The sequence below is a fragment of the Anser anser genome, assembly GCF_964211835.1.
Source record: "Anser anser genome assembly, chromosome: 2".
Classification (NCBI taxonomy): Eukaryota; Metazoa; Chordata; class Aves; order Anseriformes; family Anatidae; genus Anser; species Anser anser.
The window spans coordinates 73523144-73551123 of record NC_139721.1 but is presented as its reverse complement, the minus strand read 5'-3'; the positions used below and the strand labels follow the sequence as shown (position 1 = coordinate 73551123).

The 27980-nt window shown below is 38.7% G+C and overlaps 1 protein-coding gene across 1 annotated transcript; it reads left to right on the top strand.

Annotated features, from left to right (window-relative positions):
* The first annotated feature begins 24 nt into the window (after positions 1 to 24).
* On the top strand, positions 25 to 27445 carry SPMIP7 (sperm microtubule inner protein 7). The gene is made up of 9 exons (XM_083825209.1): positions 25 to 547; positions 7014 to 7093; positions 8808 to 8881; positions 9519 to 9657; positions 10151 to 10218; positions 11260 to 11301; positions 11844 to 11951; positions 23639 to 23746; positions 26924 to 27445. The coding sequence occupies exons 1-9, from the start codon at positions 34 to 36 to the stop codon at positions 27045 to 27047; spliced, it is 1257 nt and encodes a 418-aa protein (XP_083681335.1). The 5' UTR covers positions 25 to 33; the 3' UTR covers positions 27048 to 27445.
* Positions 27446 to 27980: the final 535 nt, after the last annotated feature.

Below are 27980 nucleotides of genomic sequence, written 5' to 3'. Positions count from 1 at the left end.
AACTTACTGCCACATAAAGGGAGATAGAGGAGAATGACCACGGTGTCCCATGGAGCTGAAAGACAGGCAACTGTCTTTAAGAATTTCGCCATGTCAGCTGAACCACTTCACAGGATAGGTCACCAACAGTACCAAAACTTGTCAAAGAAGACGTGCATGCCTCTTGTGAGAGGTCCTGAGAACAGACATGTCTTTGCCAGCTTCGAAGAGAAAGACAGCAATTCCTTCCTTAAATTCCATCCACACGCCCCTCCAGTCGGGCCAAATTACCCTTTATTCCCACACCGAGATGATGTGCCTTTAGTAGATCCCTGCTCAGGTTTTGTGAGTGCGGGAGGGGATGCTGATCTGCAGCCCCATACTGGAAGAGCTATTGAATCCCTGGTGGACTACAGCGATGTGAAACCTCAGCAGCGTGTTCCCATCGCAGGAAAGGGGGCACAGACTGCCCACAGGAGGCACATGATCCTCCAGGAGGAAACCAGCCAGGACAGACGGTGGAACTCCAGGGCTGTGCCAGCTGCTTCGGTCAGGGCACGACTTGAAGGTAAAGCAGGCTGCTATTTTTATTTCTTAATCACTAAAAAAATCGGTGATTTAACAAATAAATAAAATTAGTTTCTGGACACCATCCCTGAGGTTCTGAAAGAACACCATTATGAAATATATTTGTGCTGGATATTTGAACTGAATGCAGTAACTGCTGTAGAATGCTTGATTCGCTGTCCTGGCTGTAGCAAAGAGGTACAAGTCAGCAAATTCTAATGAGCGTTTCCAGAAAAAAAATCTTTGAAGCTATATAATGTTTTAAAGAATGTGTGGAAATTGTGAAGCTAGGCACAGTAGCCATAATGAGTTTTAACCTGAAATAACAAGTCGCTGCAAATTGTCAGGAAATCCCCTGAATTCTTCCGGCATTTCCTGACAAATAGCAGTGCAGAGTATTTAAGACATTGTTCAATGTCTAGTTGATGGGAGAATAGAAATCCTTTAGGACTTCTTTGACCATCACAACTTGGTCAAAGTACATATTACCTTCTTACTTTATTTCAATGTCAAGGTGGATCTGATCATTTCTTATTAACTACAACATCAACGTGGACATTTACTGTTTCTAATGTGAAACAAAATTGGGTTGATGGTTAATACTCAAAACCATGGTCTGATGAAAATTCTGGAAAGCATGAATATCTATCCAGGGCTTCTAAAGGCAGACATCAGTAGTAGTAAGCAATGTGGTTGAATTTTTCTGAAGATTGGGCCAATTCCCAGAGTTTTCACAGAGAAATGGTTATTACAGCTAGAAAAAAAGTTTAAGAGAACTCAGACAGCATGCTTACGTCTCATAGATGGGGGAGGCATTTCTTAGAACATGACAAAGAAATGTAAATAAACTGCTTGGCTCCATTTTACCATACAGAAATAACACACAAACTTCATAGTTAACTGTACTTTGTTCCTATTATTGTCACTATGAAGTCTCTAAATACAATAAATTCAGGCACTGTTTTTGGTTTCTTGTTTCTGTCTAAGAAGTTTTCAGTTTTCACTTTAAATTGCTTGAAGCCCATTGCAGTCCAGTAACAGAACCCAAAAGCACAGAGGATAAAAAAATAAGAGCCTGTAACTTTCCTTCTTTTTTCTTGTTCTTTTTTTTTTTTTTTCCTTGATCATTCCATATCATTTTTGCTCTGGTTTCCCAGTTTCTGTGATTTCTATTTACTTAAGAAATTAGATCTCAGACATCAATCAGAACTGATCAGGCCTTTTTTTCTTCAAGCCTCTGGAAAAGTGAAGTGGAAGGAAGGTTTGAGGTCTGTGTTTCTATCTGGTCATTAATTTTTCCAATTCAAAGAAAAGCAGACAGACACAGAGGTAGAGATACTGTGGCAGATGTAGAGACACTCCTGAAATGAACACAGACAAAATCTGAAACTGAATGTCATCAAACCAGTGATATGGGTTACTATCAAGAAAGTGGCCCAGAATGTAGAGTAGTCCCAGAAAACAGATAGAAACTGCCTGTGACTTTCTGTTGATTTGCCATTGGGTAAAGTTAACTATTAGAGTGAAATACTGACTGCACTGAAGTTGTCTACAAAAGTCAAACTTAACTCAGGTACAAAACCTTGAAACAGATAGAGTCCACCATAAATGTTTTAGGGAAAGCTCTGCAAATGTTCTACCAAAGCTAATATTCATTTACAAGTTTTCCTGTGATGCTGAGGTATTGACTACAAATGTGTAAATAGAGATTAAAAAGTAGATGAGTTTTAAATTACTATTCCTAATGATACTGCATAAAAAAAATCCAGATTTCAGCTATACAATTCAAAGCCTAGCTACCAACCCACAGGCACGTGATGCTTTAAAAGTTGCTAATCTCTCTAGACATCAGTCCTGAGACATTCCACTGCTAAGTCATTTAGGGAAGTTGCACTGAAAGAGAGATCAGTCAGGCATTTTGCAAGCAAATTGTATAGTCAGTTTCTGCACTGTCTTGGTGATGAAAGGAAAAAAAAAAAAACCAAAAAAAAAAACAGGGACAGAAGCAGCCTTTGGGACAGATGAGCTGAGGTTTATAGAACATCTGCAACATGCAGGAGGTTTTCTATAGTGAGAGAATGTAGAGTTTTGATTTTGGCAGTCAGCACTGTTACTTTGAATTTCCCCACCAGCCTTTTTGCATCTACTGAGCAAAGCAAGTTTATGGAGCAGTGAGGCTCTGTAATATCAAAGCATGAAGAGAAGCTGGCAAAGAAGGTCATTTTAAGACCTAAGCCTACCAATGAAAGGAAATAACTTAAGAACCCAGGACCCATTCCTGGAGGTGCTCAAGGCCAGGTTGGATGGGTCTTTGAGCAACCTGGCCCAGTGGGAGGTGTCCCTGCCCTTGGCAGGGGGGGTTGCAACTGGGTGATCTTTAAGGTCCCTTCCAACCTGAACCATTCTGTGATTCTATAACCAAGCAAGCATGCCTTTGTTCTTCCCTGCTGTATTTTCCTATCATGATGATTTGTGAACCAGGAATTCCTGACCAGGAGGTGGTGTCCTTGTAGTTAGTAGTTGTGGATTCATAATTTGTCTTCATTGATTTATCCAGTTGCTTTTTGAATCCATAACTTAACTCCCAACCCTCTATTTCCAGATAATTTGTGATTATGTTAAGCAACAGAGTCCTAAGACTAGATGGGTTACCTCCAGGTCTCTCTACCAGGTATCTCCATCCCCCTCGAAAACTGGCCATTTACCTGTTCCCTCTTTCTCCGGTCTAAAGAATTATCTTCATTCTAGTGTTGCTTTAAGAGGCTCTGTTCGAGAATTTTATGCAGAGCTTGTTGAAATAATTGTGGTCACGATAAACTCCTTCCCAATGGCCTTTTACTAGAAAGAGTTCACTTCACAGTGCTTCCAACCCAGAAGCAAGAAGCATTTTCTCCAGGGCACTGATCATCCAAGACTAAGCCACGCATTGAGTATGAGGCACATCAGCCTCGCCTACCTTTCAAATGATGCTAAAAAATGACTGTAACCAATGTTGGTGCTGCCTTAGTGTGTAACGTAGGTACTTAGTGAGACAGGACCTTTTACCTGCCTGCAGAAGGAAGAAGAGCTAGTCAGAGGCTACAACATGATAAGCAAAGAGCAAAAAAAAAGTGCAACATAAAAACCATAAAAGTGACAATTCAGAGTACTCATAACCAACATGCATAGCTCATAACTACTGCGGCATATAAACAAAGTCAACTAAGAATGCAAACTGGCCTGCAAGTAGGCTGAAAAATATCTGCCTGTGGTAAGAAGTTCTATTAAATAATTATCCATAACACAGCCAAATAATAGCATACTGCCTAATAAACTGGTAGGTTATCCAGAAAATACTGCATAAAAACCCCAAACAAACTCTTGAGGACTGACCGCCATTGCGTAAATGGTAACTTTGGTCTTGCTAAGGATTTGATTACTTACTGTCTCTGCAATCACGTATTTCACTGCACATTTGTTTTTCACATGCCCAGTAGCAGAGATGTTTATTTAACAACTTTTTTCTTTATCTCTTGCTTCTTTTGTCACACGTCTTTCCAATCTACACTGTTGTTTTTATGCTTACATAAAATCAGTTTTCAGTGGGTGGTTTGAGCCTTTTCTTTCACAGGAGTAAAAGAAAAGAGAAGAAGTGATGTTAATTGGTCATATTTATTTTTCATACATAAACAGAAGTAGAATAATTCACCAAAGAATTTAGCAAAAGCATCTGCAAGAGTTATCTGTACATCCTTCAGATGGCATTATTGTCTCTTGCTAGACCCTCTGAAGTCATTATTACTACTAATTTTAAAATACAAAAAGTCAAAAAGTGAACAGTTTTCAATTGACAGTGAAGTGCAAAGAAGCTTTTCCTTTAACAAACAAGAAAAAAAAATCTAGTTTTCATGGTTTGGGGGAAATGGCTTAGAAAAGTGAATGAGTATATCTTCAGTTCACTCAGAATCACTCAGAATCCAAACCAGAAAATACCGACATTCTTTATCCATCACTGAATCCTTCTTTGCCAGATTAGAGACTAGTCTAAGTAATAAATTGACACTGGCAACATTGTTATGATCGTGATAGTTGAAAGTGACAAAGCCAAGAAATTGATGGCCCAATTTGGACAAGAACAGATTATGCTGTTTTCAATCTAAAAACTAAAAATGTGGACTAAAAATCTAAAATGTGGACTAAGCAAATCACTAGGGGCACAGAAACCTTCTGAAAGTTAACTTAAAGAAAATAACTATTGCAGCTTTTATGCTAGAGTTTTCCACTGAAAGCAAAAAGAGAAGTAAATGTCAGACAACTAATCATCTCAGCAGCAGGACAGTGGAATCAAGACAGCTAATTACAGTATACAGTGCCAAGAGCAGAACTCTGTAGAAATTCATATGTACAATTACCAAAGCAAATGTAAAAATATATACAGATCCTCCTAAGGACACTATAGCTGAAATCAGTTTTACACATACAGCGCAAGGAACAACAGTTGCAACCTTTAGCTCTTTAATCGATGAACAAGAGGAAGACTACTTTTATGGAATTACTAAAATATACGCATATATGTGAGCAATCTATCTATTTACTGTAGAGGGCACTAATACACACATATCCATGAAGTAATTACAAAATTTCAGACATAAAACTTAACAGAAGCATTCCCATATGAGTGCAAGTCATATATTTGCAGATAACATTTAAAGTTTACATCAGGCCAATGCAGTGAAGATGCAGACGCCATCTTTACTGCAAGCACTTTGCCTAATTAAGAGACATTTTTCAATTGAATTGTTTTAATTGGAGAGGATTTCAGTTCGAAAGCTCTCTTCACAGTACAAATATCCATAAATTCTTTCAAGCTTCTCAAAAACAGCAACTTAAATTTATAGCATACTGTGCAAAAAGCTCTTTCAAAAAGCAGGTTGTATTATTTCGCTATCTACATACAGCATTTTGACACTAAACCTAGTGACTTTTGCCTGCGACTGTGATTTTCTTTTATACTTTTAGTGACTAGTTCTGCAAGAGCTAACTTTTCATTCTGTACAGTGGTTTCCAACTTTTAGTCTTTAAACAACCTTCTCTAAAGTATACCTTTATAGGAGAAGTATCTATTACCGTTTAGCTTACACTTGCTACTTAGAGCTTCACATGCATCAGAAATTTTTAGGGGGTCTGGAAGTGAAAAGCAAGTTGAAAAGGAAGGCATAAGTAAGTGTTCCTCTTAAGGGAGCTGAAACTAGGGCATTATACCATCTTTCTGTTTGGCTGCAACTCTCTTGGTTTCCAGCAAGTGTATGCTGGCTTACTAGTCAGTACATATGTGACTCAACACTAACTGCTAACTGCAGACTATAGCCTCTTGATGAGTAAGCCTAATTTACAGGACCTGGTCAGGGAGAGCTCAGGTTATTGGAATATGAAGCTCGGAGGATGATGGAGGGAGAGAAATACCTTCAGGAAATCATTCACCTACTGCTAATGGAATAGCTTGTCTATTACTAACAAGGTTGGCAAACACTATGTAATTGTAGAAATGCAATATGTAATTACTAGTTTGGGTTGCATTAGCAAGCTTTTATTATAATGGTTGTGAGTTTGGATATTTTTCTCTATACATTTCATAGAACCATAGAACCACCAGGGTTTGAAAAGAGCTCCAAGATCATCTGGTCCAACCATCCCACAAATTTAATTCTGTACATTTAATTCTGTACAAGACAATATGTGAAGTTGGCCAAACCACAGCAAAGTATGTTGTGATCTTATCTATCTTTTACTTTCAGCTTCCATGTAATTAATTTAATGTAGAATCATAGAATCATGTAAGATCCTGAATTGGAAGGAACCCACAAGGATGATCGAGTCCAACTCCTGGCTCCACACAGGACCACCCACAAATCAGACCATGTGTCTGAGAGCATTGTCCAAACACTTCCTGAACTCCATCAGGTTTGGTGCCGTGACCACTGCCTGTCCCAGTGCCCGACCACCCTCTGGGTGCAGACCCTTTCCCTAACACCCAGCCTGACCCTCCCCTGTCCCAGCTCCATGCCGTTCCCTCGGGTCCTGTCGCTGTCCCCAGAGAGCAGAGCTCAGCGCCTGCCCCTCCGCTCCCCTCGTGAGGGAGCTGCAGGCCGCCATGAGGCCTCCCCTCAGCCAGCTCTGCTCTGGGCTGAACAAACCACGGTGCTTCAGCCACTCCTCAAACGTCTTTTCCTCTAGACTCTTCACCATCTTTGTAGCCCTCCTTTGAACACTCCCTAATAGTTTTATGTCTTACATGTATTAAGAATGTAGAATATGTATACATGAAAATGCATTTTTATGGACATTTGTAATTCATTTCAGAGCACTAACAGGTAGCTGAACATCGGTGCACCAATTTTTATGGGAAATTGTTTGAGTTATTTTCATCCAGTTTAAAACAATAGGATTGCTGCAAAGGGATTAACACAACAGGAAGCCCTTTCTTTCAGGTTGGACAACTCCAGTGAAAGTTCCTGCTTTACCTGACCAAAACCATATATTTGCATTTTGTATGGATCCCAATCTCAAGGCAAGTATCTGGTGCTCTTGTTTTAATAAAGGAAAACATAGCCAAATCATTTCATTTCTAACCCTGATTTCCATGTGACATACTTTTAGCAGTAATTATAGTGTAGTGAAACTGGACTTATTCATTTCTTCATCTAATTAGAGCAAATAAGTGCATGCCTGTAGCATGATCAGATTTTAATGGGAGCCAATAATATTCATTTTTGTATGTAACTATTCATTTAGACTGTAATGTGAGACTGATATTACTCATGTCATATGTGTGTAACTAAAGACAGACTGAGAGCAAAAATACCAGAACATACAAAAGATACCAAAACTACAATTGAAATTATATTATTACTTTAAAAATTAGGCCAGCTCATATTTGCTATAAATACTCATATATTTAATGCATAAGCACTACCTATGAGTGCAGCCCTGAGGAGAAGGACCTGGGGGTGTTGGTGGATGAGAAGATCAACATGCGCTGGCAATGTGCACTCGCTGCCCAGAAAGCCAACCATACCCTGGGCTGTATCAGAAGCAGCATGGCCAGCAGGTTGAGGGAGGTGATTCTCTCCCTCTACTCTGCTCTCCTGAGACCCCACCTGGAGCACTGCGTTCAGCTCCAGGACCCCCAGCCTAGGCAGGACATCAACCCCCATCAACCTATTAGAGTGAGACCTGAGAATGGCCACAAGGATGATCAGAGGGCTGGAGCACCTCTCCTATGAAGACAGCCTGGGGGAGTTGGGGTTGTTCAGTCTTGACAAGAGAAGGTTCTGGGGAGACCTTATAGCAGCCATTCACTACCTAAATGGGAGCTACAGGAAAGGGGGGGGGGGGGGGGAGGGGAGGTTACTCTGTGTCAGGGATTGTAGTGACAGGACAAAGAGGAATGGCTTTTAACTAAAAGAGGGGAGATTTAGGTTAGATATAAGGAACTCCTCTCCATGAGGTGGTGACGCACTGGAACCAGTTGCCCAGAAAATTTGTGGATGCCCAATCTTTGGAAGTGTTCAAGGCCGGGTTGGATGGGGCTTTGAGCAACCAGATCTAGTGGAAGGTGTCCCTGCCCACAGCAGGGGGGTTGGAACTGGGTGATCTTTGAGGTCCCTTCCAACCGAAACCATTTGATGATTCTGTGATTCTATGATTCTACCTTATTTGGTGCAAGACCCAAAGAAAAAAGTAAATAAAAAGACATCAATCTGTCCATAGCACAAGTCTAATTAAGTCTTTCCTGTACTGAAAATGTAATGGTATCTTTCATCCTTCTACACTGATAAGAGTATTCATAGCCCTTAAAGTGTTGCACATGCTTAAATAGGTCTTTAAGTTGGACCCCCTCTAATAGCTATGAATATCATACGAATATATCAGGCATGTGTGAGGGACTACAAAGTACATTCGCTATGCCATTTTATAAATAAAATAACAAATGGAAAGCTACATTCCTGAGGGGTAGAGAGGCAAGGACATTCTACTAGTTTTTAAGCTTACATCCACTTTATTAAATTTTCCTTCCTAAGTAAAACTTTTCAGAAGTATATCCACTCTCCAAATAAATCTCCAGTGCTGGCTGGTGAAGAATATGAGATTGCATGTTTCACTTTCTTACATGAAAGAATATATTAAACTAGGAAAATACAGATACATTCAAATCACTCTTTAAACAAGAAATCATACTATCATATACTTTTGCTTTCTGCCATTTCTTTGATTTCTCCTAGGAATTAAATGATCCTTCTGTGAGCTGGAGAGAAGAAAAAGCAAGGAACTATTTCTACAGGTCACGTACGCAAAAGTGAGGCACCATTTCTTTTAAAAATATTTTTTGTTTGTGCTTTGCTTCATTTTTTTCATGTTCTTTTTGCTTTGATGCACCTTTAGGTAGCAGAGCCTATGAGACGACAAACAATTTTTCCATCACTCAGGACTTCTTGTCTTGCAACAGCAATTGCTTAGCATAGGACTCATCTCATTACCTGCAGTTATCTAAAAGTTTGCGCCCAGACTGCCATTCATTTCCAGTTCCTCTATAGGCAGTGAAGGGAAACTGGAGCTTCCTAAAGCACATGCTGTACATCTGTCTTGAGCAACAGCCACAGGCATGGTGTCTAATCTCTGTTTATATCACTTAACTGATTTTTCAAGCTTAGACAAAATAAATCCTATCATCACCGTAAGCTTTTTGGAGGATAAACATTTTCTTTCAATTAGTAAATGAGAAATCTTTAAAGAACAGAAGCCTGCCATAGCTACATGTTCCCCAACAGGCGACACAGAATTCCAGTCTTTACATGCCCCTTTAAAATAGAAATATACACCTTTGTTTTTTTCCACATCCTTCTTTGTCACAGAATTCCTTATTATCTAGCTACAGATTTCATTCAGTAATGATTATATTGGAGCATTTTTACCTCCTTTTTATTGTTATCCAGAGCATATGAAGAAGTTCCTTGGGATAATATGTTACCATCCAAAATCCAGCTTCTGGAATCAACAGTGGAAGTGATGGCTGATCCTGTTTCCCAGTGTTTCACAAAAAGGAGATACAATCCTGAATCTGAAATAAGCCAAGTCAGTGAACAACTTCTTGCCAATTCTTTTTTTGGTTTTGCTAGTGAAATGTAGCCTATATATTGTATAGGTCATGCAGTCAAACCTACAGTAATGATTTCAAGTAAAAACAGTCCCAAGTGAGCATTTATGGTCAACTTCACTCTCGAGTAATTTCCTCAAATTGTTTCACGTTTTCCCTTTTTCCCTCTGTAAATTGGCACAGAAGAAGATACCCATACATATTACCAAAAGAGAGGACAAAGGTATTGATGATAAATTGGTTGATAGGAATGATGCTGTAGCATAGGAAGTCTTAAGTTAGATTATTTGTAATTACTATCTGTAATAATTATTATTTTTACTAAATTAAAATTCAGTCCTGCAATTGGTTCTGCACAGGTCATCCTTTCCCTAACAATTTATTTCACTGGTGTATTGCTACATAAGCATTTATTAAGCCAAATTAATTAGGTAATGATGCCTTACAAGAAGCCTCTATTTATGATTTTAGGTTATTGGAAACCTTTGGGACAGATTTCAGACAAGATCTTTTACCTCTCCACAGAAACCAGTTTGTTTGTAAGTTTCTTTTTGTTCTGTGTGTGTGAATATCAGTGTCCTCTGAACACTTCCTTTAGGAAGTCTGTGTAGAGTTAATTAATTCTTAAGACTAAATTCAGCAGCATTCTATAACTAGAGAAGTAAAGATATTCAGTCAATACCTATATTAAATGTACCCTCCAACATGCTTTTCCTGTGAGTTAAGTATAAAAAGCAGAACAGAAGAATTCTGTAATGTAAATGAGTGTCATGATTGCATACATCTGATGTTTTCATCGAGATTTGACATTTACGAAAATCCCACAGTAATCATACACATTTACTAACTTGAAGTTTTATCTGCTGAGTAGAATCCCAAACAACCTCAGAGTTTTAAATGAGGCCAATAAAAGGCTGACAGGAAGTTCAGAAGGGCTTACTCAGATAGTGAGCCAAGTAGAGATGGGGATGAAAAGCGTGGTCAAAGCAAGGTGGGAAAGCTAGAACTTGCCTGCTTTCAAGGCCGTGGCCAGCAGTTTTGCTTGGCCAAACTCAATGGATGGGTGCAATGCTGGGCAGTCAGGCATACAAAGTCAAGCAGGCACCTCTCCAGAGTGGAAAAGAGATAGCATACTATCACTGGCTTCTTGGAAGTTGCTCTTTCAGAGAGCATAGATGTAGCCAGTGAGAGCAGCTTTCAGAGACAAAGCAAGAGAGGAATTCAGACCTGATGTTAAGTTTTCCCATGTTCTCAAGAACTGATTAAAGTGTTACAAGTAGAAAAGCAATTCATGTTTAAATAAAACTTGCATATACAGATGTAGGAAATTGCCTGAAGCCCCAGCATCTGAGGATGAGGGTTAAAAGGCAAAATTCTGCATGCTAAACTAAGTCGTTTGGCATATATGCCAACATAATCATTTACCACAGTCTTTTACCACAATTCAAATGAGCATTGCATCACTCCAAGAGCAAAACTTTGACTTGTCACCACATCTCTTTTGGGACCTCATAAACATTCTGTCAGAATATTCTGCCTGGTGTAAAAAAAGGTGATCGATGTATTTTGTCTTTTAACAGTGTAAGCCGAAGCTCTCGAATCTGTCATATCCCTTTGTATACGTGAGTACAATGTCCTCGGGTTCTTTCTACTTTCTGCATTTTTGATTTAGCCCAAGCAACAATTGTAGATGATGCAAGAAGCAAGATATAGACTATGGGTTCTATTCTTAAGGTGTTTTCTGGTGCCAAGGGGGAGGGTGTGCTGAGTCTCCTCTGCTTGTGGGCGACTCCAGCCTTTTACCTGTAAAGTGTGAAGTAGGACCCATTATGTCCTCTTTGAAAGAATATCCCAGTCTGATCATTGGCATAGCCAAAAGCACAGGGAATGACAGATTTCAATGTTGTTTCTGCTCTTCACAATCCTCTTCTCTGCACATATGTACTATGTGCTGTCATTTGTTATGTGCTGCAAATTCAGCAAATGATTGCTTTCATCTTGGGATATGCCAAACACACAGGGCAATTCATCTCCACATTTTTTTCTTGTGGACCATTTTAATAAATAACTAGAATTTTGGAGTATGCAGTATAAGGTTCAGCTGCCTCCACCATCTGTTTTATGAATAATGTACATGTCTTTGATTTCCTTTCTATCCAAACAGTGGCTGTGTTGGTGCAGTAAATTTTGAAGACATTGACAATGCCAACGTAGACTTAATCATGTTTAACTGTGTGCGAACTTCAAAGCCTCGCTACACAAGCACTGCACAGTATGTTTCTCTTATTATCATGATTTTGATACTGCATCTTGAGTTCTTGTTACTTGGGAAAGGTAAAGAAAGTATTAAAGATCTAGCCTGGGTCCAAAAGAATTTAAAAACTTGGGAGGAACACTCCTTATAGTTTTGAATAATTTGAATGAGGTTCTGTTAACGCAGGAAGCACAGTGGATTTTCATGTTCAAGACTGAGCTTGAAAGTCCTTTTTAATAACTGAGTCAATAGTAAATGGCCTACAGTGCCAACTTCTTACAGTGATCAATGTAGGTCTATATAAATCTAAGGGACCTATTCAGTCTAGATACACAAAATTGCCCAAGGCAGCTCTTACAAAATGAGCAGAGAGATGTCTACTGAAATGATGGTATAACCAGTTTTATACATCTACTTGTGTTATGGTAAACTTAAATGCAACCTATTCTGACTCTATATGAATTTTTCATAGAACATTACAATCTGATTCTATACTGCATTGCATTAGTGTTACAGTTTCAAGGAAATCACAATCCTGACACCCAGCATCATGCTTTTTAACCAAAAATGTTGGTTAGGTTTTTCTTCCATTTTTTCAGAAATTCAAAACTTTTTTTTTTGTCTCCCCCCAGCTTTCAGGGAAATGTCCTTGTCACAGGAACATATTGGCAGTAGTTAACGAAACTTGTATGTTCACATATCCTTCCATCAGTGCTATTTTTCTGATGTTGAGGCTAGAGTTTCAAAATCTGGGAGCTGCGCTGTGGCCCAAGTGAACCTGACATCCATCTAGTACAGCATGGTCATAATGGCCCGACAGTAATTGACTGCCAGATGAAAATCTGTCCTCAGTCTGCATTATCCTGGGAAGTACAGGCTATCTGTGGTAACACCAGTGCAGTATACTGTCTTGGTCAAATGAAGTCATGATCAGCAGGCTCTGACGTAGGCTGGGATAAAATTGGAGTATTCTCTCACTTTTGCTGTTAATCTTGATAGACTAATTGCACAATCGAGGTTTAAGAACTGGGCAGGTATCTTTCCCTTGTTCTCATTCTAGAAAGGTTGTATGTGAAGCTACTCTGAACACGTCTTCTAGATCACACCCCAAAACACCCAACCTGTGTTTCCTACTGATGCTCAGACAACTGAACACAGGCATTCCTATAACTGCCCAGCAGCAAAAAAGAGATTTGTGTTACATCCAAGGCTCACGTGCTGAGGACATGGAAGAGAATGTTCTGAGCTCAGTGGGTCCCAGGAACTTCTGCTGACACCATTATGAACAGAGTTCTTACTTCCAAAAAGCTGTGTTTATTTTCAAACTATGGGATATTTTGATACTTCAAACACCTTTTTTTTTTTTTTTAAGTATTTATGAACAAGGGACTACAGCATTCTTTGATGTGCAGTATGACTTTTGGAACGATAAAAATGTGATTTTTAACTTCAGCCACTAGATGGCCGCCTAGTTTGCAAAAGTTCTGTGAATGCCATTAGGAACACCACATTAGTATTAGTTATATCACAAACTTTGGTATTGAAAGGTTTTCACTTTAAGCCTTTCCTAAAGTACTCTTAGTAGCTTGAGATGATATGAAGCATTTATTTGCAAACTTTTGAGGCAGCAAAATGTTGAAAGTAACAACATAATGGTAAGAGCTAAATATGGTGAAACAAAAGAGGAAAGAGACTGTTCTGTTTACCTCATCAGATTTTCTCTTTGCATAGGACTTTCCTTTTTTTTTCCTTTCAGTGATCTTGCATAGCCCACATGTGTGTGAAAACAACAAAGGAGATATGTCATTGGAGAAAGCAGAGGGAGAGAAGCTGCAAAAATATTTCCCTCAGTTCTGAAGAAAAGGCAGAATGCTGGGGCCTTACTCACATATGGCATTGTATGTGCTAAACGTCCCAGTTGCTGGGAACTGGCTTGGATGTGACTGCAATTTCTGAGCTCCATCTTGGTTCTGCTCACTTCCGTCTCACATCAGTTTCAAGGAGAATACCTATCCTTTTGCAATGCCTTACATGCTGCCACACTTTTTGGGAAAAGAACATCATCATCCTTCATACAGCCCTACACATTATGGCAGTAGGTTCACAGACAATGTAAGGTGTTGAGCATTGTAAGGTAGCCAAATTTGACCCATATTACTGCAACCAAACCTATTAATACCAAGCTGTGAATGTACCTAATGCACTCTTCTGATTGTTTTATCTCACCTCCTGCACGAGGCATGGTTTCTCACAGTCTTCATCTAACTTGCAACTTCTGCTTGAACTAGAACAGAAAATAGTAGAAAATGATTACTGAGAAATGTGCTTTAAAATACAGCACACATAGCACACACCATAGTACTGAACAGAGATTTCTGAAGTGAGCAGCGATATTAACCCTTAGTTCTGCCAGATCATGTAGCTGTTGCTGTTGAGCTTTGGAGAATAGAAGCTGATGTATATGCTGGGCTGCAAACAGACAGACATCTTGGCTGGAGCTATTTTCAGCATATAGTATCATAATGGATCTATAAGTTTGAGCAACAGGTTCTGTATTACTATCTTCAGTATTCTCCATGTCATTTTCTTGGTTTTTAGTGAGTAAGGCAATGAGTTTCATTGATTTCTGGCAAGAAGGAGACCAAGAGCTCTGAGACCTTAAAGATTCAGAAACCTCAAAGGTGTGAAAAACTCAACTCCACCTGAAAAATTCTATTCCTGAAAGGTCTTCGTAAAGTATATTTGTTCACTACGTCTATGACTGTAAGATATCAAGACTGCTATGATTTTAAGCAGAAGGAAGAAAAAAGTTAGAAAGAAGACATAAAAGTGATTCCTGTAATATATATTTATATTGTTTTGCTTTTTGTGTTTGACAGTAGTTCTGGACGGATATATAAAAGGCTTAAAGGCTACTAGACTCCCACTGAAATCTTAGACATATGTTAGATACATGATTTGGATTTAGAAGCATAAGTATGCTTTGTAAATCTGTGAAATGTAAAAATCTCTTTGCAGATAGTCACTTTCGCTCTTTCATGGACTAGCAGTTGCACTTCCTGCATCTAGCACTTAGGCAACAGCACTCAGGCAGTACTCAGGAGGGAGACACTCTTCTTCCTCAGACCATGCAAGAAAGTGGTTGCCAGCCAAATAATTAGCAAAGCTGAAACTTGCTAAGAGTCATCTGTCATGTTATTTTGCACAGACAAACAGGAAGAGTGGTGAACCTGGGCATGTTTTGTATGTTACCCTTGTGCCCACCCTCTCTTCCTTTTGGCAGAACAGGAAACCATCTTCTGTTTTTCTTCTTTTTTTTTTTCTTTTTTTTTTTTTAAGGAATTAGAAAAAAAGATAAAAGTCATGACTTATGCCACAGTTGAGCCTAAAAGCCTCCAGGATAAGATCATCCCTGTTTAAAGGCCCTGTGCATATACACAGTGCTCCAGATAATACACTGAAGTCCTTACTGTACAATTTGGAACTTTTACAGATGGGAATCTAGGTGGGATTAACTGGCTCGCCAAATCGCACTTAGATTTTATAGCACACTTAGGATTTAAACTTCATATATCCAGAGTCCCAGCCTGTGCCTTTTTTTGTTGTTGTTTGGTTGTGGCTTTTTTTTTTTTTCAGACTCTGATCTTTAAACTGAAACCGTGCTTTGCTTAAACTTCATTAGAAAAAATAATAATTAGCAGAAAATATTGGCCACACTTCTTAAAAGTTAGACTGAGACACAAGTGAAGACTTAGGAATTTAAATTGTCTCTTATCCAGCCTTTTATCTCTGTGATTCAGAAACAGAATGGCTGGAGCCTTTATCACATGTAAAAAGCCATGTCATAAGTGTTGTGACTCAGTTGGAAGGGCTAAATTTATAACTCTGGACTTATTAATCAAAACTGTTTATGATCTGGTGGCAGTCTAGGGTGATCAGTGGGAATTTCCATAAGGGAGCTGTGGAAATACATTTCTCAGGTCAGGCTCATCATCTTCATACTTAATCAAAGATCCTGGATGGTAATTTATTTCTTCTCATTCTTTCCCAGGCTTTCATTAAAGCCTGTCTTGGGGAAAGGGATTGATTGTATCATCTGTTGAGGTTTGTTCCAGCTCTGGAATGCAGCATCATTCTTAATATCTTTGGTTTGTGTATTGACTCCTAAATTTGCATTAGAATGAACTTGTCTGTCTCTTCCATCCTTCATAATCTTGTAATGCATGTCTAAAAGCTGCAATCATTCACAATCACAATTCATAATCATAGGACAGCTTGGGTTGGAAGGGACCTTAAAGATCACCTAGCAACAATCCCCCTGCCATGGGCAGGGATGCCACCCACCAGATCAGGTTGCTCAGGGCCTCATCCAACCTGGCCTTGAACACCTCCAGGGACAGGGCATCCGTAGCTTCTCTGGGCAACCTGTGCCAGTGCCTCAACACCCTCTGAGTGACGAATTTCCCCCTAACATTTGATCTAAATCTCCCCTCTTTTAAATAAAACCATTCCTCGTTGTCCTAGCATTATCTGACCAAGTAAAAAGCTGCTCTCCATCTTTTTTATAAGCACCCTTTAAGTATTGAAAAGCTGCAATGGGGTCTCTCTGGAGCCTCCTCTTCTCCAGTCTGAATATCCCCAGCTCTCTCAGCCTTTCTCCATAAGAGAGGTGCTCCAGCCCTCTGATCAACCTTGTGGCCCTCCTCTGGACCCTCTCTAACAGCCCCACATCTTTCTTGTGCTGGAGGCCCCAGACCTGGATGCAGGACTCCAAGTGGGGCCTCACAAGGGCAGAGCAGAGGGGCACAATCACCTCAGTTGACCTCCACATTTCTATAGCAGCACATGGATCTGGCTTTATTACCACAAAAATAAATAAATAAATAAATAAATTCAAATACATACTTTATTGGTTTTCATCTTTATTTCACATTTTTGATAGTTTTATTAAATCTCCAGTTCTGTTTCACTTCTTTGCCAAGGATGTCATACAAACATTTTAAATAAAAAGCTAGTCAAAAAAAATATGGAAATTGTTAAGAAGGAATACTCTGAAAATATCTTTTAAACATATTCCTACTCTAATAAAGTCTTTTTCACCAGTAGATCTCCAAAAATCTCTTATAAAGCATATCATGATCTCATTTTACTGCTCAAAGCTGCATCAACTGATCTACGTTGGTAAAGGACATGAGTCGCAGGCTTGAATCTTGTCTTTTCATGCCGTTAACTAGTAAGCTTTCAAAATTAATACTTCTATACTTTCATGTATTTGCATTGAATGTTCCTTGTGTAATTTTTTACAGGCATACTAGCCAACATACTTCCAGAGGCTCAAGGTGCATGTTTTGTTGTTGTATTTTTGAACTCACTATTTTTTTTGCATAGTTTCTTTTTCTCGCATGTTTTTTATTTCCTACTTTCTCATCTTGTCTGCCCACTTTAAACTCTCTCCTTGTATTTGCTTTCTTTTCCTTGAAACCCCTGAAGTACAAATTCCACTGGAATTAATGAGTTGAAGATATTTGCTTAACAAGATTTCTTGAACAGGATGGAATTAGGTATGTGTTCATATATTTTGCAGTACTGAGACATCTGCTATTTTGTTTTAGAAGACTCTGGAATCTGAAATGATTATTCCTATTTCCCTTGGTCTGTTGTTGTTTCTTACTGATTTGATTATTAATTATTTGCTTATACTATTTATTCATTTGTAAGAACTGAAAAGCACACTTGATTTTGTATGTCACATAGCTAACCATATACCAGGTAGGGAAGCAACTGAGAGCTAAAGAGTATGTTTTGTGCAGCCAGGCTTTTGAAAATAGCTCAGCAACCACACTTGAAAACCAGAATTCAGAAGGAGCTCACATTCTGGGTGTATGCTGATTGCTAAGCTCCTGTGTAAATCTGGCCACAAACACCACAATGAAACTTTTAGATACTGAGCACTTGAAAAATCTGGTATGTAACTGCTGCTTCAACCCAAATTTGTATCAAGGAAGAGGCGGATAGTCAGAATTCAGAGGAAACACTGTATTTTCAGCTCCCTTGGGCAAGTTGCACAGGAGAGGAGACTTTGCAGCACAGCTACAGTGACTTTCAGGAAGGCTCAGATGGCTAAATTCTCTGCACACTTTTGACTTCATCTTATTAATAAGTGAAAATAAGCAGTGACCCAATCATTCTTTCTTGTTATTAACAAATACTTTGAAAAAAAAAAAAAAACCTTTCTTATTCAGAAGTGCATTTTTAAATCAGTAATTTTGAAAACCACACAGAACTTGGGTTTACTGCATCATATGGATTCCCAACGTAATCATCTGCTCTTCTCTTTTTCTTAAATATCCTCATCAGTATGTAATTTTGTATAATCCTCCTCCAGTCCATAGTCACCAGCTTTTTCCTTCAGTTGACCTCTTCCCCATTCAACTGCTGAAGCAAGGTTATGCTCGATGTGGTATTTTAGTTCTGCAGGTGTTTTAAGGGTCAATGGAAAAAAAGCCTCCCACGCTGGTGATGGGGATTTCCTCTGTAGCATTCATGGGCAGGGCTCTGGTAAGTGCTCAGCCTGACAGACGCAAATAACTCTCCTTCTTGGCGTTGTTAGTACTCCCTTACACCCTCTATGTGTTAGAAGTACTTAGTATAGTAATAGTGCAGTACACGTAGTGCATTCCAGCATACACAGCAACAGTTCCTATCAATCATTATATCTGCCTCGTCCTCTTCTCTTTTGTGTGTCTCTTCTATTACAGTACAGCCACTGCTTGGTTTCCCACTGTGGTACTTACTGCAACCTCTTGAAATGTGACAGAAGTTAGAACAGAGATTACATTTTCTTGTTCCACATTAAAAGCCTCTGCCTCCAGAGTTAAACAAAAATCTGGCCGTCATTTGCATTTTAAAACTTGCTACTTATAATTCATCGGCTTTCATAATACTCAGTAGAGGGCAGTGCTTACACAATACATGTGCGATCTACCAGAGTGCTGTTTTCTCAGCAGTACTTTTGAAGCATCAGCTGGTTCATGCTTTTAACACTGATAAAGCAGATTATGCCACTTACTTCTGAAAGATGAAGGCTGAGGAAGCTGAAGTGACTTGGCCAAGGCCGTGGAGGTTCTCTGTATTGGAGAGAGACTAGGATCTGACCAAAGTCCATTTCTGGGAGCGGTTGTTTGAAATGGGTACTTAATACACACAGTTTCCAGGAAGATAAAGTCCTAAGTGTTTCAAGTCCTGGTTCTTGCGCAAAGCTGTTCTCTGAAACTATCCTTTATTCTCAGTTTCCCAAGCACATTGGGCAAAATGCTACTATCACACCAGTGTATCTGTAGTGACTTCAGTCATATTTCTTCAGTGTACAGTCAGCTTCCAACTGACTGTGTGCATGCATCCCTTATCATTTCAAGTTACCACAGAAACCTCACAGGCCACAATTAGCTGGGGACAGGACCCTCTGCTGCCTTGCACCTTGCACAGTCATTTACATGGACTGCCTAAGAGCTTTCCCACAATGTGTCTGTTCTTCAGAAACTGACAGCTTGTCCACCATGTACGTATTTTTAGTGGTTTTCCAATTTGAGTCATTCAGGGGGTGGCAGGAACGGGGCGGGGGGGGGGGGGGGATGGGGGCAAGGGCGGGATGCTTAAATATCCTAATTTGACGTTTTCCAAATTAGATTTTATTGCTGGCTTGAATTGATTTCTTGTTTCTGAAAAATAGATACATTTATACTAAAAAAAGGGCTTGAAAATGTTGAAAAACAATTAAAATTGTCTGAAATTGTAGAAACAAAATGGTCTATCTCAACCTGGTCCAAAATATTTCTGGGAAATCACCATTTGGGTGTTTTAATCTTTTTAGAAATCTCAAATCCTTTTGTAAATTCCCTATACTGCTTTGATGGCTGAGGGAGAAGGGTACGAAATGCAGCCAAGAGTGCTCTGTTCAAAAATCCTGTTGGTACCATTCTTCACTCTACGTGGATCACCTTGTTTTGACTTCACAAATTCTCTCAGGTATATTCTTTCCCAACACTGGGTCTGTATGCATTGAGTTTCTTGACATAACATCACATCAGAGGTATTTTTACCATGGGTTATTCTACTTGGCAAATAGGATCATGGAGAGAAAGAGGAACCTCAAATGAGTGACATGTAGGTCTTCCTGCCAGGGAATTTGAGGTGGAAACCAGTTGCAAGTCTTACGTATTGTGAGTGAGACTTACCCGTTTTGTAATTGCACTGACCAGAAAAGCTAATCAATGATTTTATCTGGTGATTTTGTTCTTTAGGATTTATGAAGCAATGTTTCTAAGAAAGAGTAGGATGTTAGGAACTCTTTGCTCTTGAGTGCAAGATACGAATCTTCAGGGCTGCTTTCATGAGACAGAAATTTTGCACAACAAATTTGCATGCCTCACTCAGTTGCTCAGGTTGAAGTTCTAGATCCAAGATTTTCAAGAATTAAAAAATGATTTGAGGCAATCTTGATTTTGCTCCCCTAAAGATATCTGGGTTGCAATTTATGTGGCAAACCTGGGCATCCAAACCCCATGGACCTTACAACATCTCTTTCAGCTGCTGCTTCATAACAGTATGGATCTTCTGTGGGTCCTGTACTGTAGAGGGATATCTCAGGTACCCTAAGGCATCTCAGGTGTTTCTGTCAGTGTAAGCAGGTAACTAAATTAGATCAACAACGTTTTTCCTAAAGACTACTAGGAAATAATCTTCAAAGACATCCAGAGTTGGACATACAAAACAGAAATACACCAAAGCAGAGGACATTCAGAATCACTACGTTTCACTTGAAAAGTCTTACAGCTTATTCAGCAGTTAGCATAGTATGTTTCCTACCATTAGGACTAAGCTGCTAGGATGATAACAAGGAAGTATATGAACAAGAGAGATGTCATGGTTACAGAAAGAAAGCTTGATGACGACAGCATAACCACAGAGGAGTTTTATATGTTGCCCAGTGGTAGCCTGGCACTTAGTTGTTTTCTTTAGCAGCAACAATCTAGTTTAGCAGCTCACCGGAGAAGACACACAAGAGCTAGACAGCACGATCCAAAAACAAAAAACCAAAGGGGTATTTTTTTAACCTCAGTTTCTTCTGCTTTATCACATACATAACCGCAGCACATTTTTGCATCTTCTTTGCAGGTTCCCAGGAGAGCAGCTGCTTTACTGTAGTCTAAGCTTTCTTACTATCCTGGTACTTTTGGCTTCTCTCCGCACATCTCTCTTCTTTCAGAGCTACATCCTTTCCACATGTTGTGAAGCCAACAACTTCTGTGAAACCTTTCTAACAGAGAGTCTAGAACAAACCTTCCCCTTTGGTCATCTCTCAGGCTTGATTTTTGGGTCACATTTTGTCATTTATTATACTTTTCTCTATTCTTCTTGTTTTTCAAGCTTTAAACATCAGAAGATTTTATCAATCAGATGCCTCACAGTGCTTAATGTATTTGAATATCTCCGCAGTTGTATAGTTATTATGTGAGTTAACTCCTAATAGGCTCATAAAATGTTGCAAGATAATATGGGACTTCTTGTTGCGACCTCTTCTCTGCAATGCTCACACAATTTCAAAGAAATCAATGGAATTTCTTTATTACATGTGAGAGATATATCTTTATTATAATGCATTGCCAGAGTAGTAAAACTATTTACAGCCTGACTCCCTCAGAATGATACCACATTTTCAAGTTTGGTTTGGCTGAATGCATGGCCTTATACTCACGCACACTAAATGTCTATTGAGTACCTCAGTGGGATCCCTGTGTATGGAAATGAATTTTTCTACACAACGTTACTTCATCTGCACATAACCTGTCTACTTTGACATGAAAAGGCAACTCTGTCTGCAAGCCATTTTGGCTAATTCTGAAAACATGTTTCACTTCTGTACCAGATTTTCAGGCCTGTTTTTTGCCATTGTGTGGCTGCTGTCAAGACAGACAGCAGGTCTGTTACTTGCTCAGCCAACTACTTGGGGATTCCCTATAGGGAACAGTTTCCTAAGTGCTACAGAACTGCTGTACTGATACTACAAAGCCATCTTCTCCAGAGAGTCACACACAGTATGCACACATGCAGTGTGATGCAGGGAATGTAGCAGTGTGTGGATATATGGGCTTGTGTAAGGTTACTCCAAAATTATTATTATTATTATTATTAGTAGTAGTAGTAGTAGTAGTAGTAGTAGTAGTATTAAAATTAGATTGTCCTTCTGCCAGCTGTGGGTGCAGACTACAACATCTACTGCCAATGCTCCTGTGACAAGTGTAGTCCCTTGTAACTGTGGTAGGTCAATACAGCATTTTGTCATTACCTCCGCTATTCTGGTGAGGAATTTCAAAGCCAGGTTTTGTAGTACACAAGTCAAAGAAGTATCTGATAAACTGCATCTCCCACATATGTCCAGTTTTGCATCCTGTGCTGAATTTAGTTGCAGAGAAGCAGATAATCAGCTGTACTGGAACAAATAGCTCTATGCACTTTATAATTAAACGAACTGTTTATTTTTGCCCAGAATACAGCAGAACCAAAAAATATCTAAGATTATTTACCATTCACGTTGTCAAATAACCCACGAAAAGTAATACAGGTGAGGTTTACAATCTCAACTATTTTCTTGATTCAGTGGATGAAACAGCTTGCCATGGGCACTTACCCCCGTATGGGGAGGCTGAATGTGTTTATAATTCAGTGGAGTCCTATTTTGAGCTGTCAGTATAGAACAGTACTAATGGTACTCTCTGAATAACTGTGCTGCAAAAAAAGCTGTCGTATTGGAGTATTAGAATGTTTTATTTTTAATCTTCATGGATTATCATTCTGTATTTATACCTATTTATTTATTTATTTATTTGGTATTGGTCTATCTCTGTTTCATCTTCCAATTTCTAGTAAAATTTTCTGTTGTTATACCTCAGATAAGCAGAACACTTTCCTTAGCCTCTTTAAGAAACTTTCTTTTTAGATTTCACATTAAAACTTAGGTTCAGAATTAACAAAAGGGTGTAGTTTTCCAGAATTTTGAACATACTGTCTTAGTCCTCTAGTGCACTCAAGCTAAATTTTAAGTTGATGTATCTTAGCAGTGTTAGTAATGTTGCACATACATGTAAATAAATTCTAGAGGAAATTTAGAATCACTTTAGAATCTTTAGAATCATTGGGGAAATCACAAGAAATCACACCTGTTGGCCTAAAGCCTACTATCTCAATTCCTTTTTTAATGGGGAATGTAATATCAGCTAAATCTATATCACGTTAAAAATATATATATATATATATATTTCCTTGCTTTTTTGTGAACCACATGACCCCATATTTTCTTTGACATGAAGTGATGAAATGTGGCTTATGATAATGAATGATCATACAGATACTCCAAGTACCTAAAAAAATTTGAAAAAAAAAAAAAAGAGATATTGCCATATCTAACACAAGGGTTTGGGATCAATCAATGAGATAAGTATAATGTTGTTTTACTTATCTTGAAGAAGCTATGCCAGTTTATACATTTTAAGGATTACTCATATTATGATGAATTTTTACCCTGTCCATCTTTGATAGAGAAACACTAGTTATTTCAAAACTGATCTGTAAGTCATATTCCAAGCCTGTAGTCATTTAATTTACTCTTCCTTGCCCCACGCTCTCTAACTTTTTTTTTTTTTCTTTAGCACTCCAAATATCCCTGGATACACTGGCAAGGTTCATTGGTCAGCAACCCACCCGGCAAATTCTAATCTTCCATCAACATCCCCATCAATAATTGCACAAATGCATGGGTAGGTATGAGGTATATTTCTCAGCTTGTTCATAAAGATTACAGGGAAAATCCTAATTACATTTATTTAGTTAAAGAACAATTAAGTGTTAAGTATGACATTCCCTTGGCTTAAAAAATGCAGAACAGTTGGCATCGGATCCCACCACATTATTGACGTGGTAATCTGAAAGCATCTTGAGATTTTTTAATTTTTATGGAATGTCATAAAGTATGTATGGGGAAGGTATCTTAATACGGTAAATCATGGTTTCTAAATGTTTCTACATTGAGATGTATTTTGCCTACCTATGGTGGCTAAGTCATGGCTTAAGTGACCTTTTTTTTTTTTTTTTTTGATAGATCTGTGTGTTCTGGAAGATGCCCATGAATGCCAAATTAAAAAGTCCCAAAATAAAACTGTGTGGTATGGCACTTCCACAACGGTGTCACCATACTCTCATGAAATGGGCATTTGCTATACAAAAATAGTTGTTAAAAATGGGTGGATTTACTCAGAAGGCAGTGAGATGCCATCATGCCATACCCCCACATTTAGGCAGCCCAGGACCCTGTGACTATAAAATCATTGTTCCCTCACATCACTTTTGTGACTACTTCATGAACTGAATTAATAATCTTTACTCTTTCTTGGCCTGCTCAAGGCCTGTTAAAACTATGGGCCACATTTCCGAAGTATGTAAGTGTTTAACTCCTCTTAATTTAAACAGAGATGGACACTTCAGAACAGGTGAAAAACCCCAATCCTTTGGTGAGAACAAAGAACTCCTAACATAGTCATAGGTCCAAACCAGCTTTTCTCCCAGCTTCAGAATAGCTTAGTAATTATTTGTGTCCCCTCCCTCTTTTACGATATTGTGTTTTCTCTTTAGATTCTGATTTCTTATTTTCCAGAATGATCTAGGACATGGTGACACTATCCAAGTTTCCATGTATTCCTGATATATTTATCTTCCATTAAATGGTTTAATTGGTCTTAGGATTCTGTTCACAACACGTTTCAATTCTTTTTAACACTGCCAGTGAAAAGTGTCCAGAAAAGGCTTGAGAAGCTTTAGGAAGCTGCCTGGCTTTTGAAGAATTTCACCCTGTCAACTATTTCATTGTTGTGCAAAATGCAATGCACTGACTTCCATTTCTGCTATCCACCATGCATTCACTTCAGCTCTTTTTCTCTTGTGGTTAGACTTAGAAAATAGGTAGTCACCTGTAGTCACAGTCCCTGTTGACAGGGAATGAAAATACGCAACAGTCTCGAGGCTGTATAGCCTAATAAAGCTGAACTCAGAGCAGCTCAATGCAAGAGTAACTTGCTTGTAAATGTCAGACAATAAAAAGGCAAAGGCATCTCAGCAAGGATCATCGACAGGCTTCAGACAGATACCAGATTTCAAGAGCAAAAAGACAGATGCCAGTGCGATCTAAGAAAGGAAAACACATCTGTTACTTCATTTTACTTTCTACAGGTGTTACTGTGGGTGTAGTTCAAAGTGGATGAATTTTGCTAGTTTTTGGTGGAGAGGAAGAGTAGGGTTCTTGTTTTGTGCTAATGGAGTCTTTCTAGAACCAGGACAGAATCCTCTGACTTTTTTGAAGGTCACACCCAGAAACTGCAGACCAGCTTTTACCACACTCTTTCTGAGCTGAATGGCACCTTCTCCTGAGATTAGTACCCCTGGCTGGAAAATTGCAACAGACATTTTTTACTTTCTCTGCAGCTACTTTGGGAGTACGATAGTGTTCACTGACTTAAGGTGGAGGATTATATCACTCTGTGAAACTGCTTTGTAAAAGTATTACAGATGCTGGGAATCTCCCTCCCTCTCCCCACCCCAACATTATTTAGTGATGCCCATAAAACAGAGATACTTAACATTTGATATTTTCCCTTTGTAAAATAAGTGATAAAAATCCTGTTAATTTTAGTGGTCACAGGTCAAGCTAGACTATAGTGGAAAGGTGAAGGGCAGAGAGGTTATTCCTGGAAATTGGGGTCAGACTATACCAATTCACTTCTATATGGGACATTCATGTGGGACATCATGTCATTCTTACTGTTTTTTAAAATGGCAACCCCTTATTTTCTCGCTTTGATAATTCTCCAGTCATGACCGTAATAAACCTTCAGAAAGTAGCAAGTGATTGTATGTGGCAGATATTTATATAGCTGCTTTATTTGACATGTCTACAATATATGGTCAGTCTCCTGGAGACAGTTATGGGTATCATTGAGATTTGCTTTTCTACTGCTAAAGTCTAATAAATGTTCCTGTGAAAAGTATCAGTGATATCACAACAGGCAGCATGCAACCACTTCTGTGCTGTATTTCTATTGCATGGACCTTCCATGCTATGTGGTACAAAGTTGTTTATACTTGTTTTAAACATTCTGAACTCAATGGTGTTGCATAGGATATAGAAATAGAACATCAGAAATACGGTTTCTTCAAATTGGAATATTAATGGTATTTTTATATGCCAAGCTTTATTGCTGTATTGTGTTTTTATTTCTAGGTAATCCCCAGATGAAGTCAGAAAATAAGGTTGCAAAGTTTTTTAGTGCAGTTAAATTCTGACATCGCTGTTTAGCTTTTTCATAGGAAGGAATATTTTATGTGCACCACCAGTTGTATGACCATGTCTTGGGCTTGCAGTAGTTAATATAAGATAGCACTGCATTTCATTTGACTTTAGAGAGGAGGGCTGCACCTTTTCAGCAAGTTGTTTTGGAGTTCAAGAGTAATTTTTAGGTTAAAATATCTCTATATTTATTTATTTATGTATTTATTGGAGACTGAATGAACACAAGGTTCTGTGGTCAGTTCTGTGTCAGCCCTACTTCTGATTAGAGGTTTTGCAGCTGAGGAGATACACTACATAATGATGTAGTTATAAGACTACTTATAGTGCTTCTTCCTGTAAAAAAATTAGAAGAGCACAGAAGTCTAGTGTAAATTGTTCCTTCTCAGACTGTCCCCAGCATATTTTCTAAACCCCACCCCAGTACTCTGTATCATGGTGACTGGGCATCTAGAACAGGCTTTGCCCCGCCATCTCTGGGGCAAATGGGCATAAGTCTTTATGAAGAATGGAGTGAGGGGGAAGAAGAGGGAGTGTTCAGCAATATGAGAATGTGTTTTAAAAGTCTTTCTTTTTCTCTGTCTTTTTGTAACTACAGGTACATAGCAAAACATGGAAGCTCATCTCAGTATAATCACCAGGGACCTTTTTCACAAATGATGACTCCAGTTAGTCCTCAGAATTCTTTCAACAAGACTCAGCGAGAAACTGTTAGAGTTTAAAAAGTGTCAGTCTTTTTTACCAGCCTAAGTGAGCCTTAGTGCCCAATACTGAGGAAATGTGTGAAGAGGTGTGGATGCTTTAAATACAGAACAAAAATAAAATAGCAAAGAAGTGTGTGTTTGTGGTAGTCCTTATTACATTATTCTCATATTTATGACTTACTAGTGTTGACAGTTAAAATCTTATTAAAAACATGGGAAGTTTAAGTCAAAGGCTTGAAACTTGCTCTCTGTATTGGATCACCTTGCTAACTAAAATAGAAAATGATGTTGTAAAGGTTCTATCAATTGACACATATATGTATGTGGAGAGAGACCCATACAAACACATGTAGAGACATCTATATACATGCATTATTAACTAAAAAAATATTACAGAGCAGGAGCCCCTCTCACCAGATGTCCTAAGTGTGCCTTGCAAAGATTCTTAAATGTTACAGAACGAGATTTTAATTTTTAAAAAAATTAAATACTGCTCTGTGTGTAGTAGTAAACAAAAGGAGCCAGGTTATGTTCATTGGTCTGGAAGCTAATTAAGACTGTGTGACCTGCATCCATGCTTAAACTCTCTCATGCTTAAACTGAAAGCGATTAAATAGGGAGGATGGAGTGCCAGTACTCAGGCCTGTGTTTTGATACTATTTTATTTTCTGGTGTTGGTGTAGCCAACATGAGGGAGTTGCACCCCTGAGAAAGAGAAGACCAAATGCAACTTTGTAGTTGGGGAAGTTCTAATGCGCTCCTGGGGCCAAAATATTCTAAACAGTTTACTGTAATTTGAACAGCCTGGCAGCTTGCTCAGCAGTTTCTGTCTTGAGGTCTCTGGTGAGTTGTATTATCCAAATCATCTATATATCTATATATACGTATATATCTATACCTATATCTATCTATCTACCTATCTATCTATCTATCTGTCTGTCTGTCTGTTTG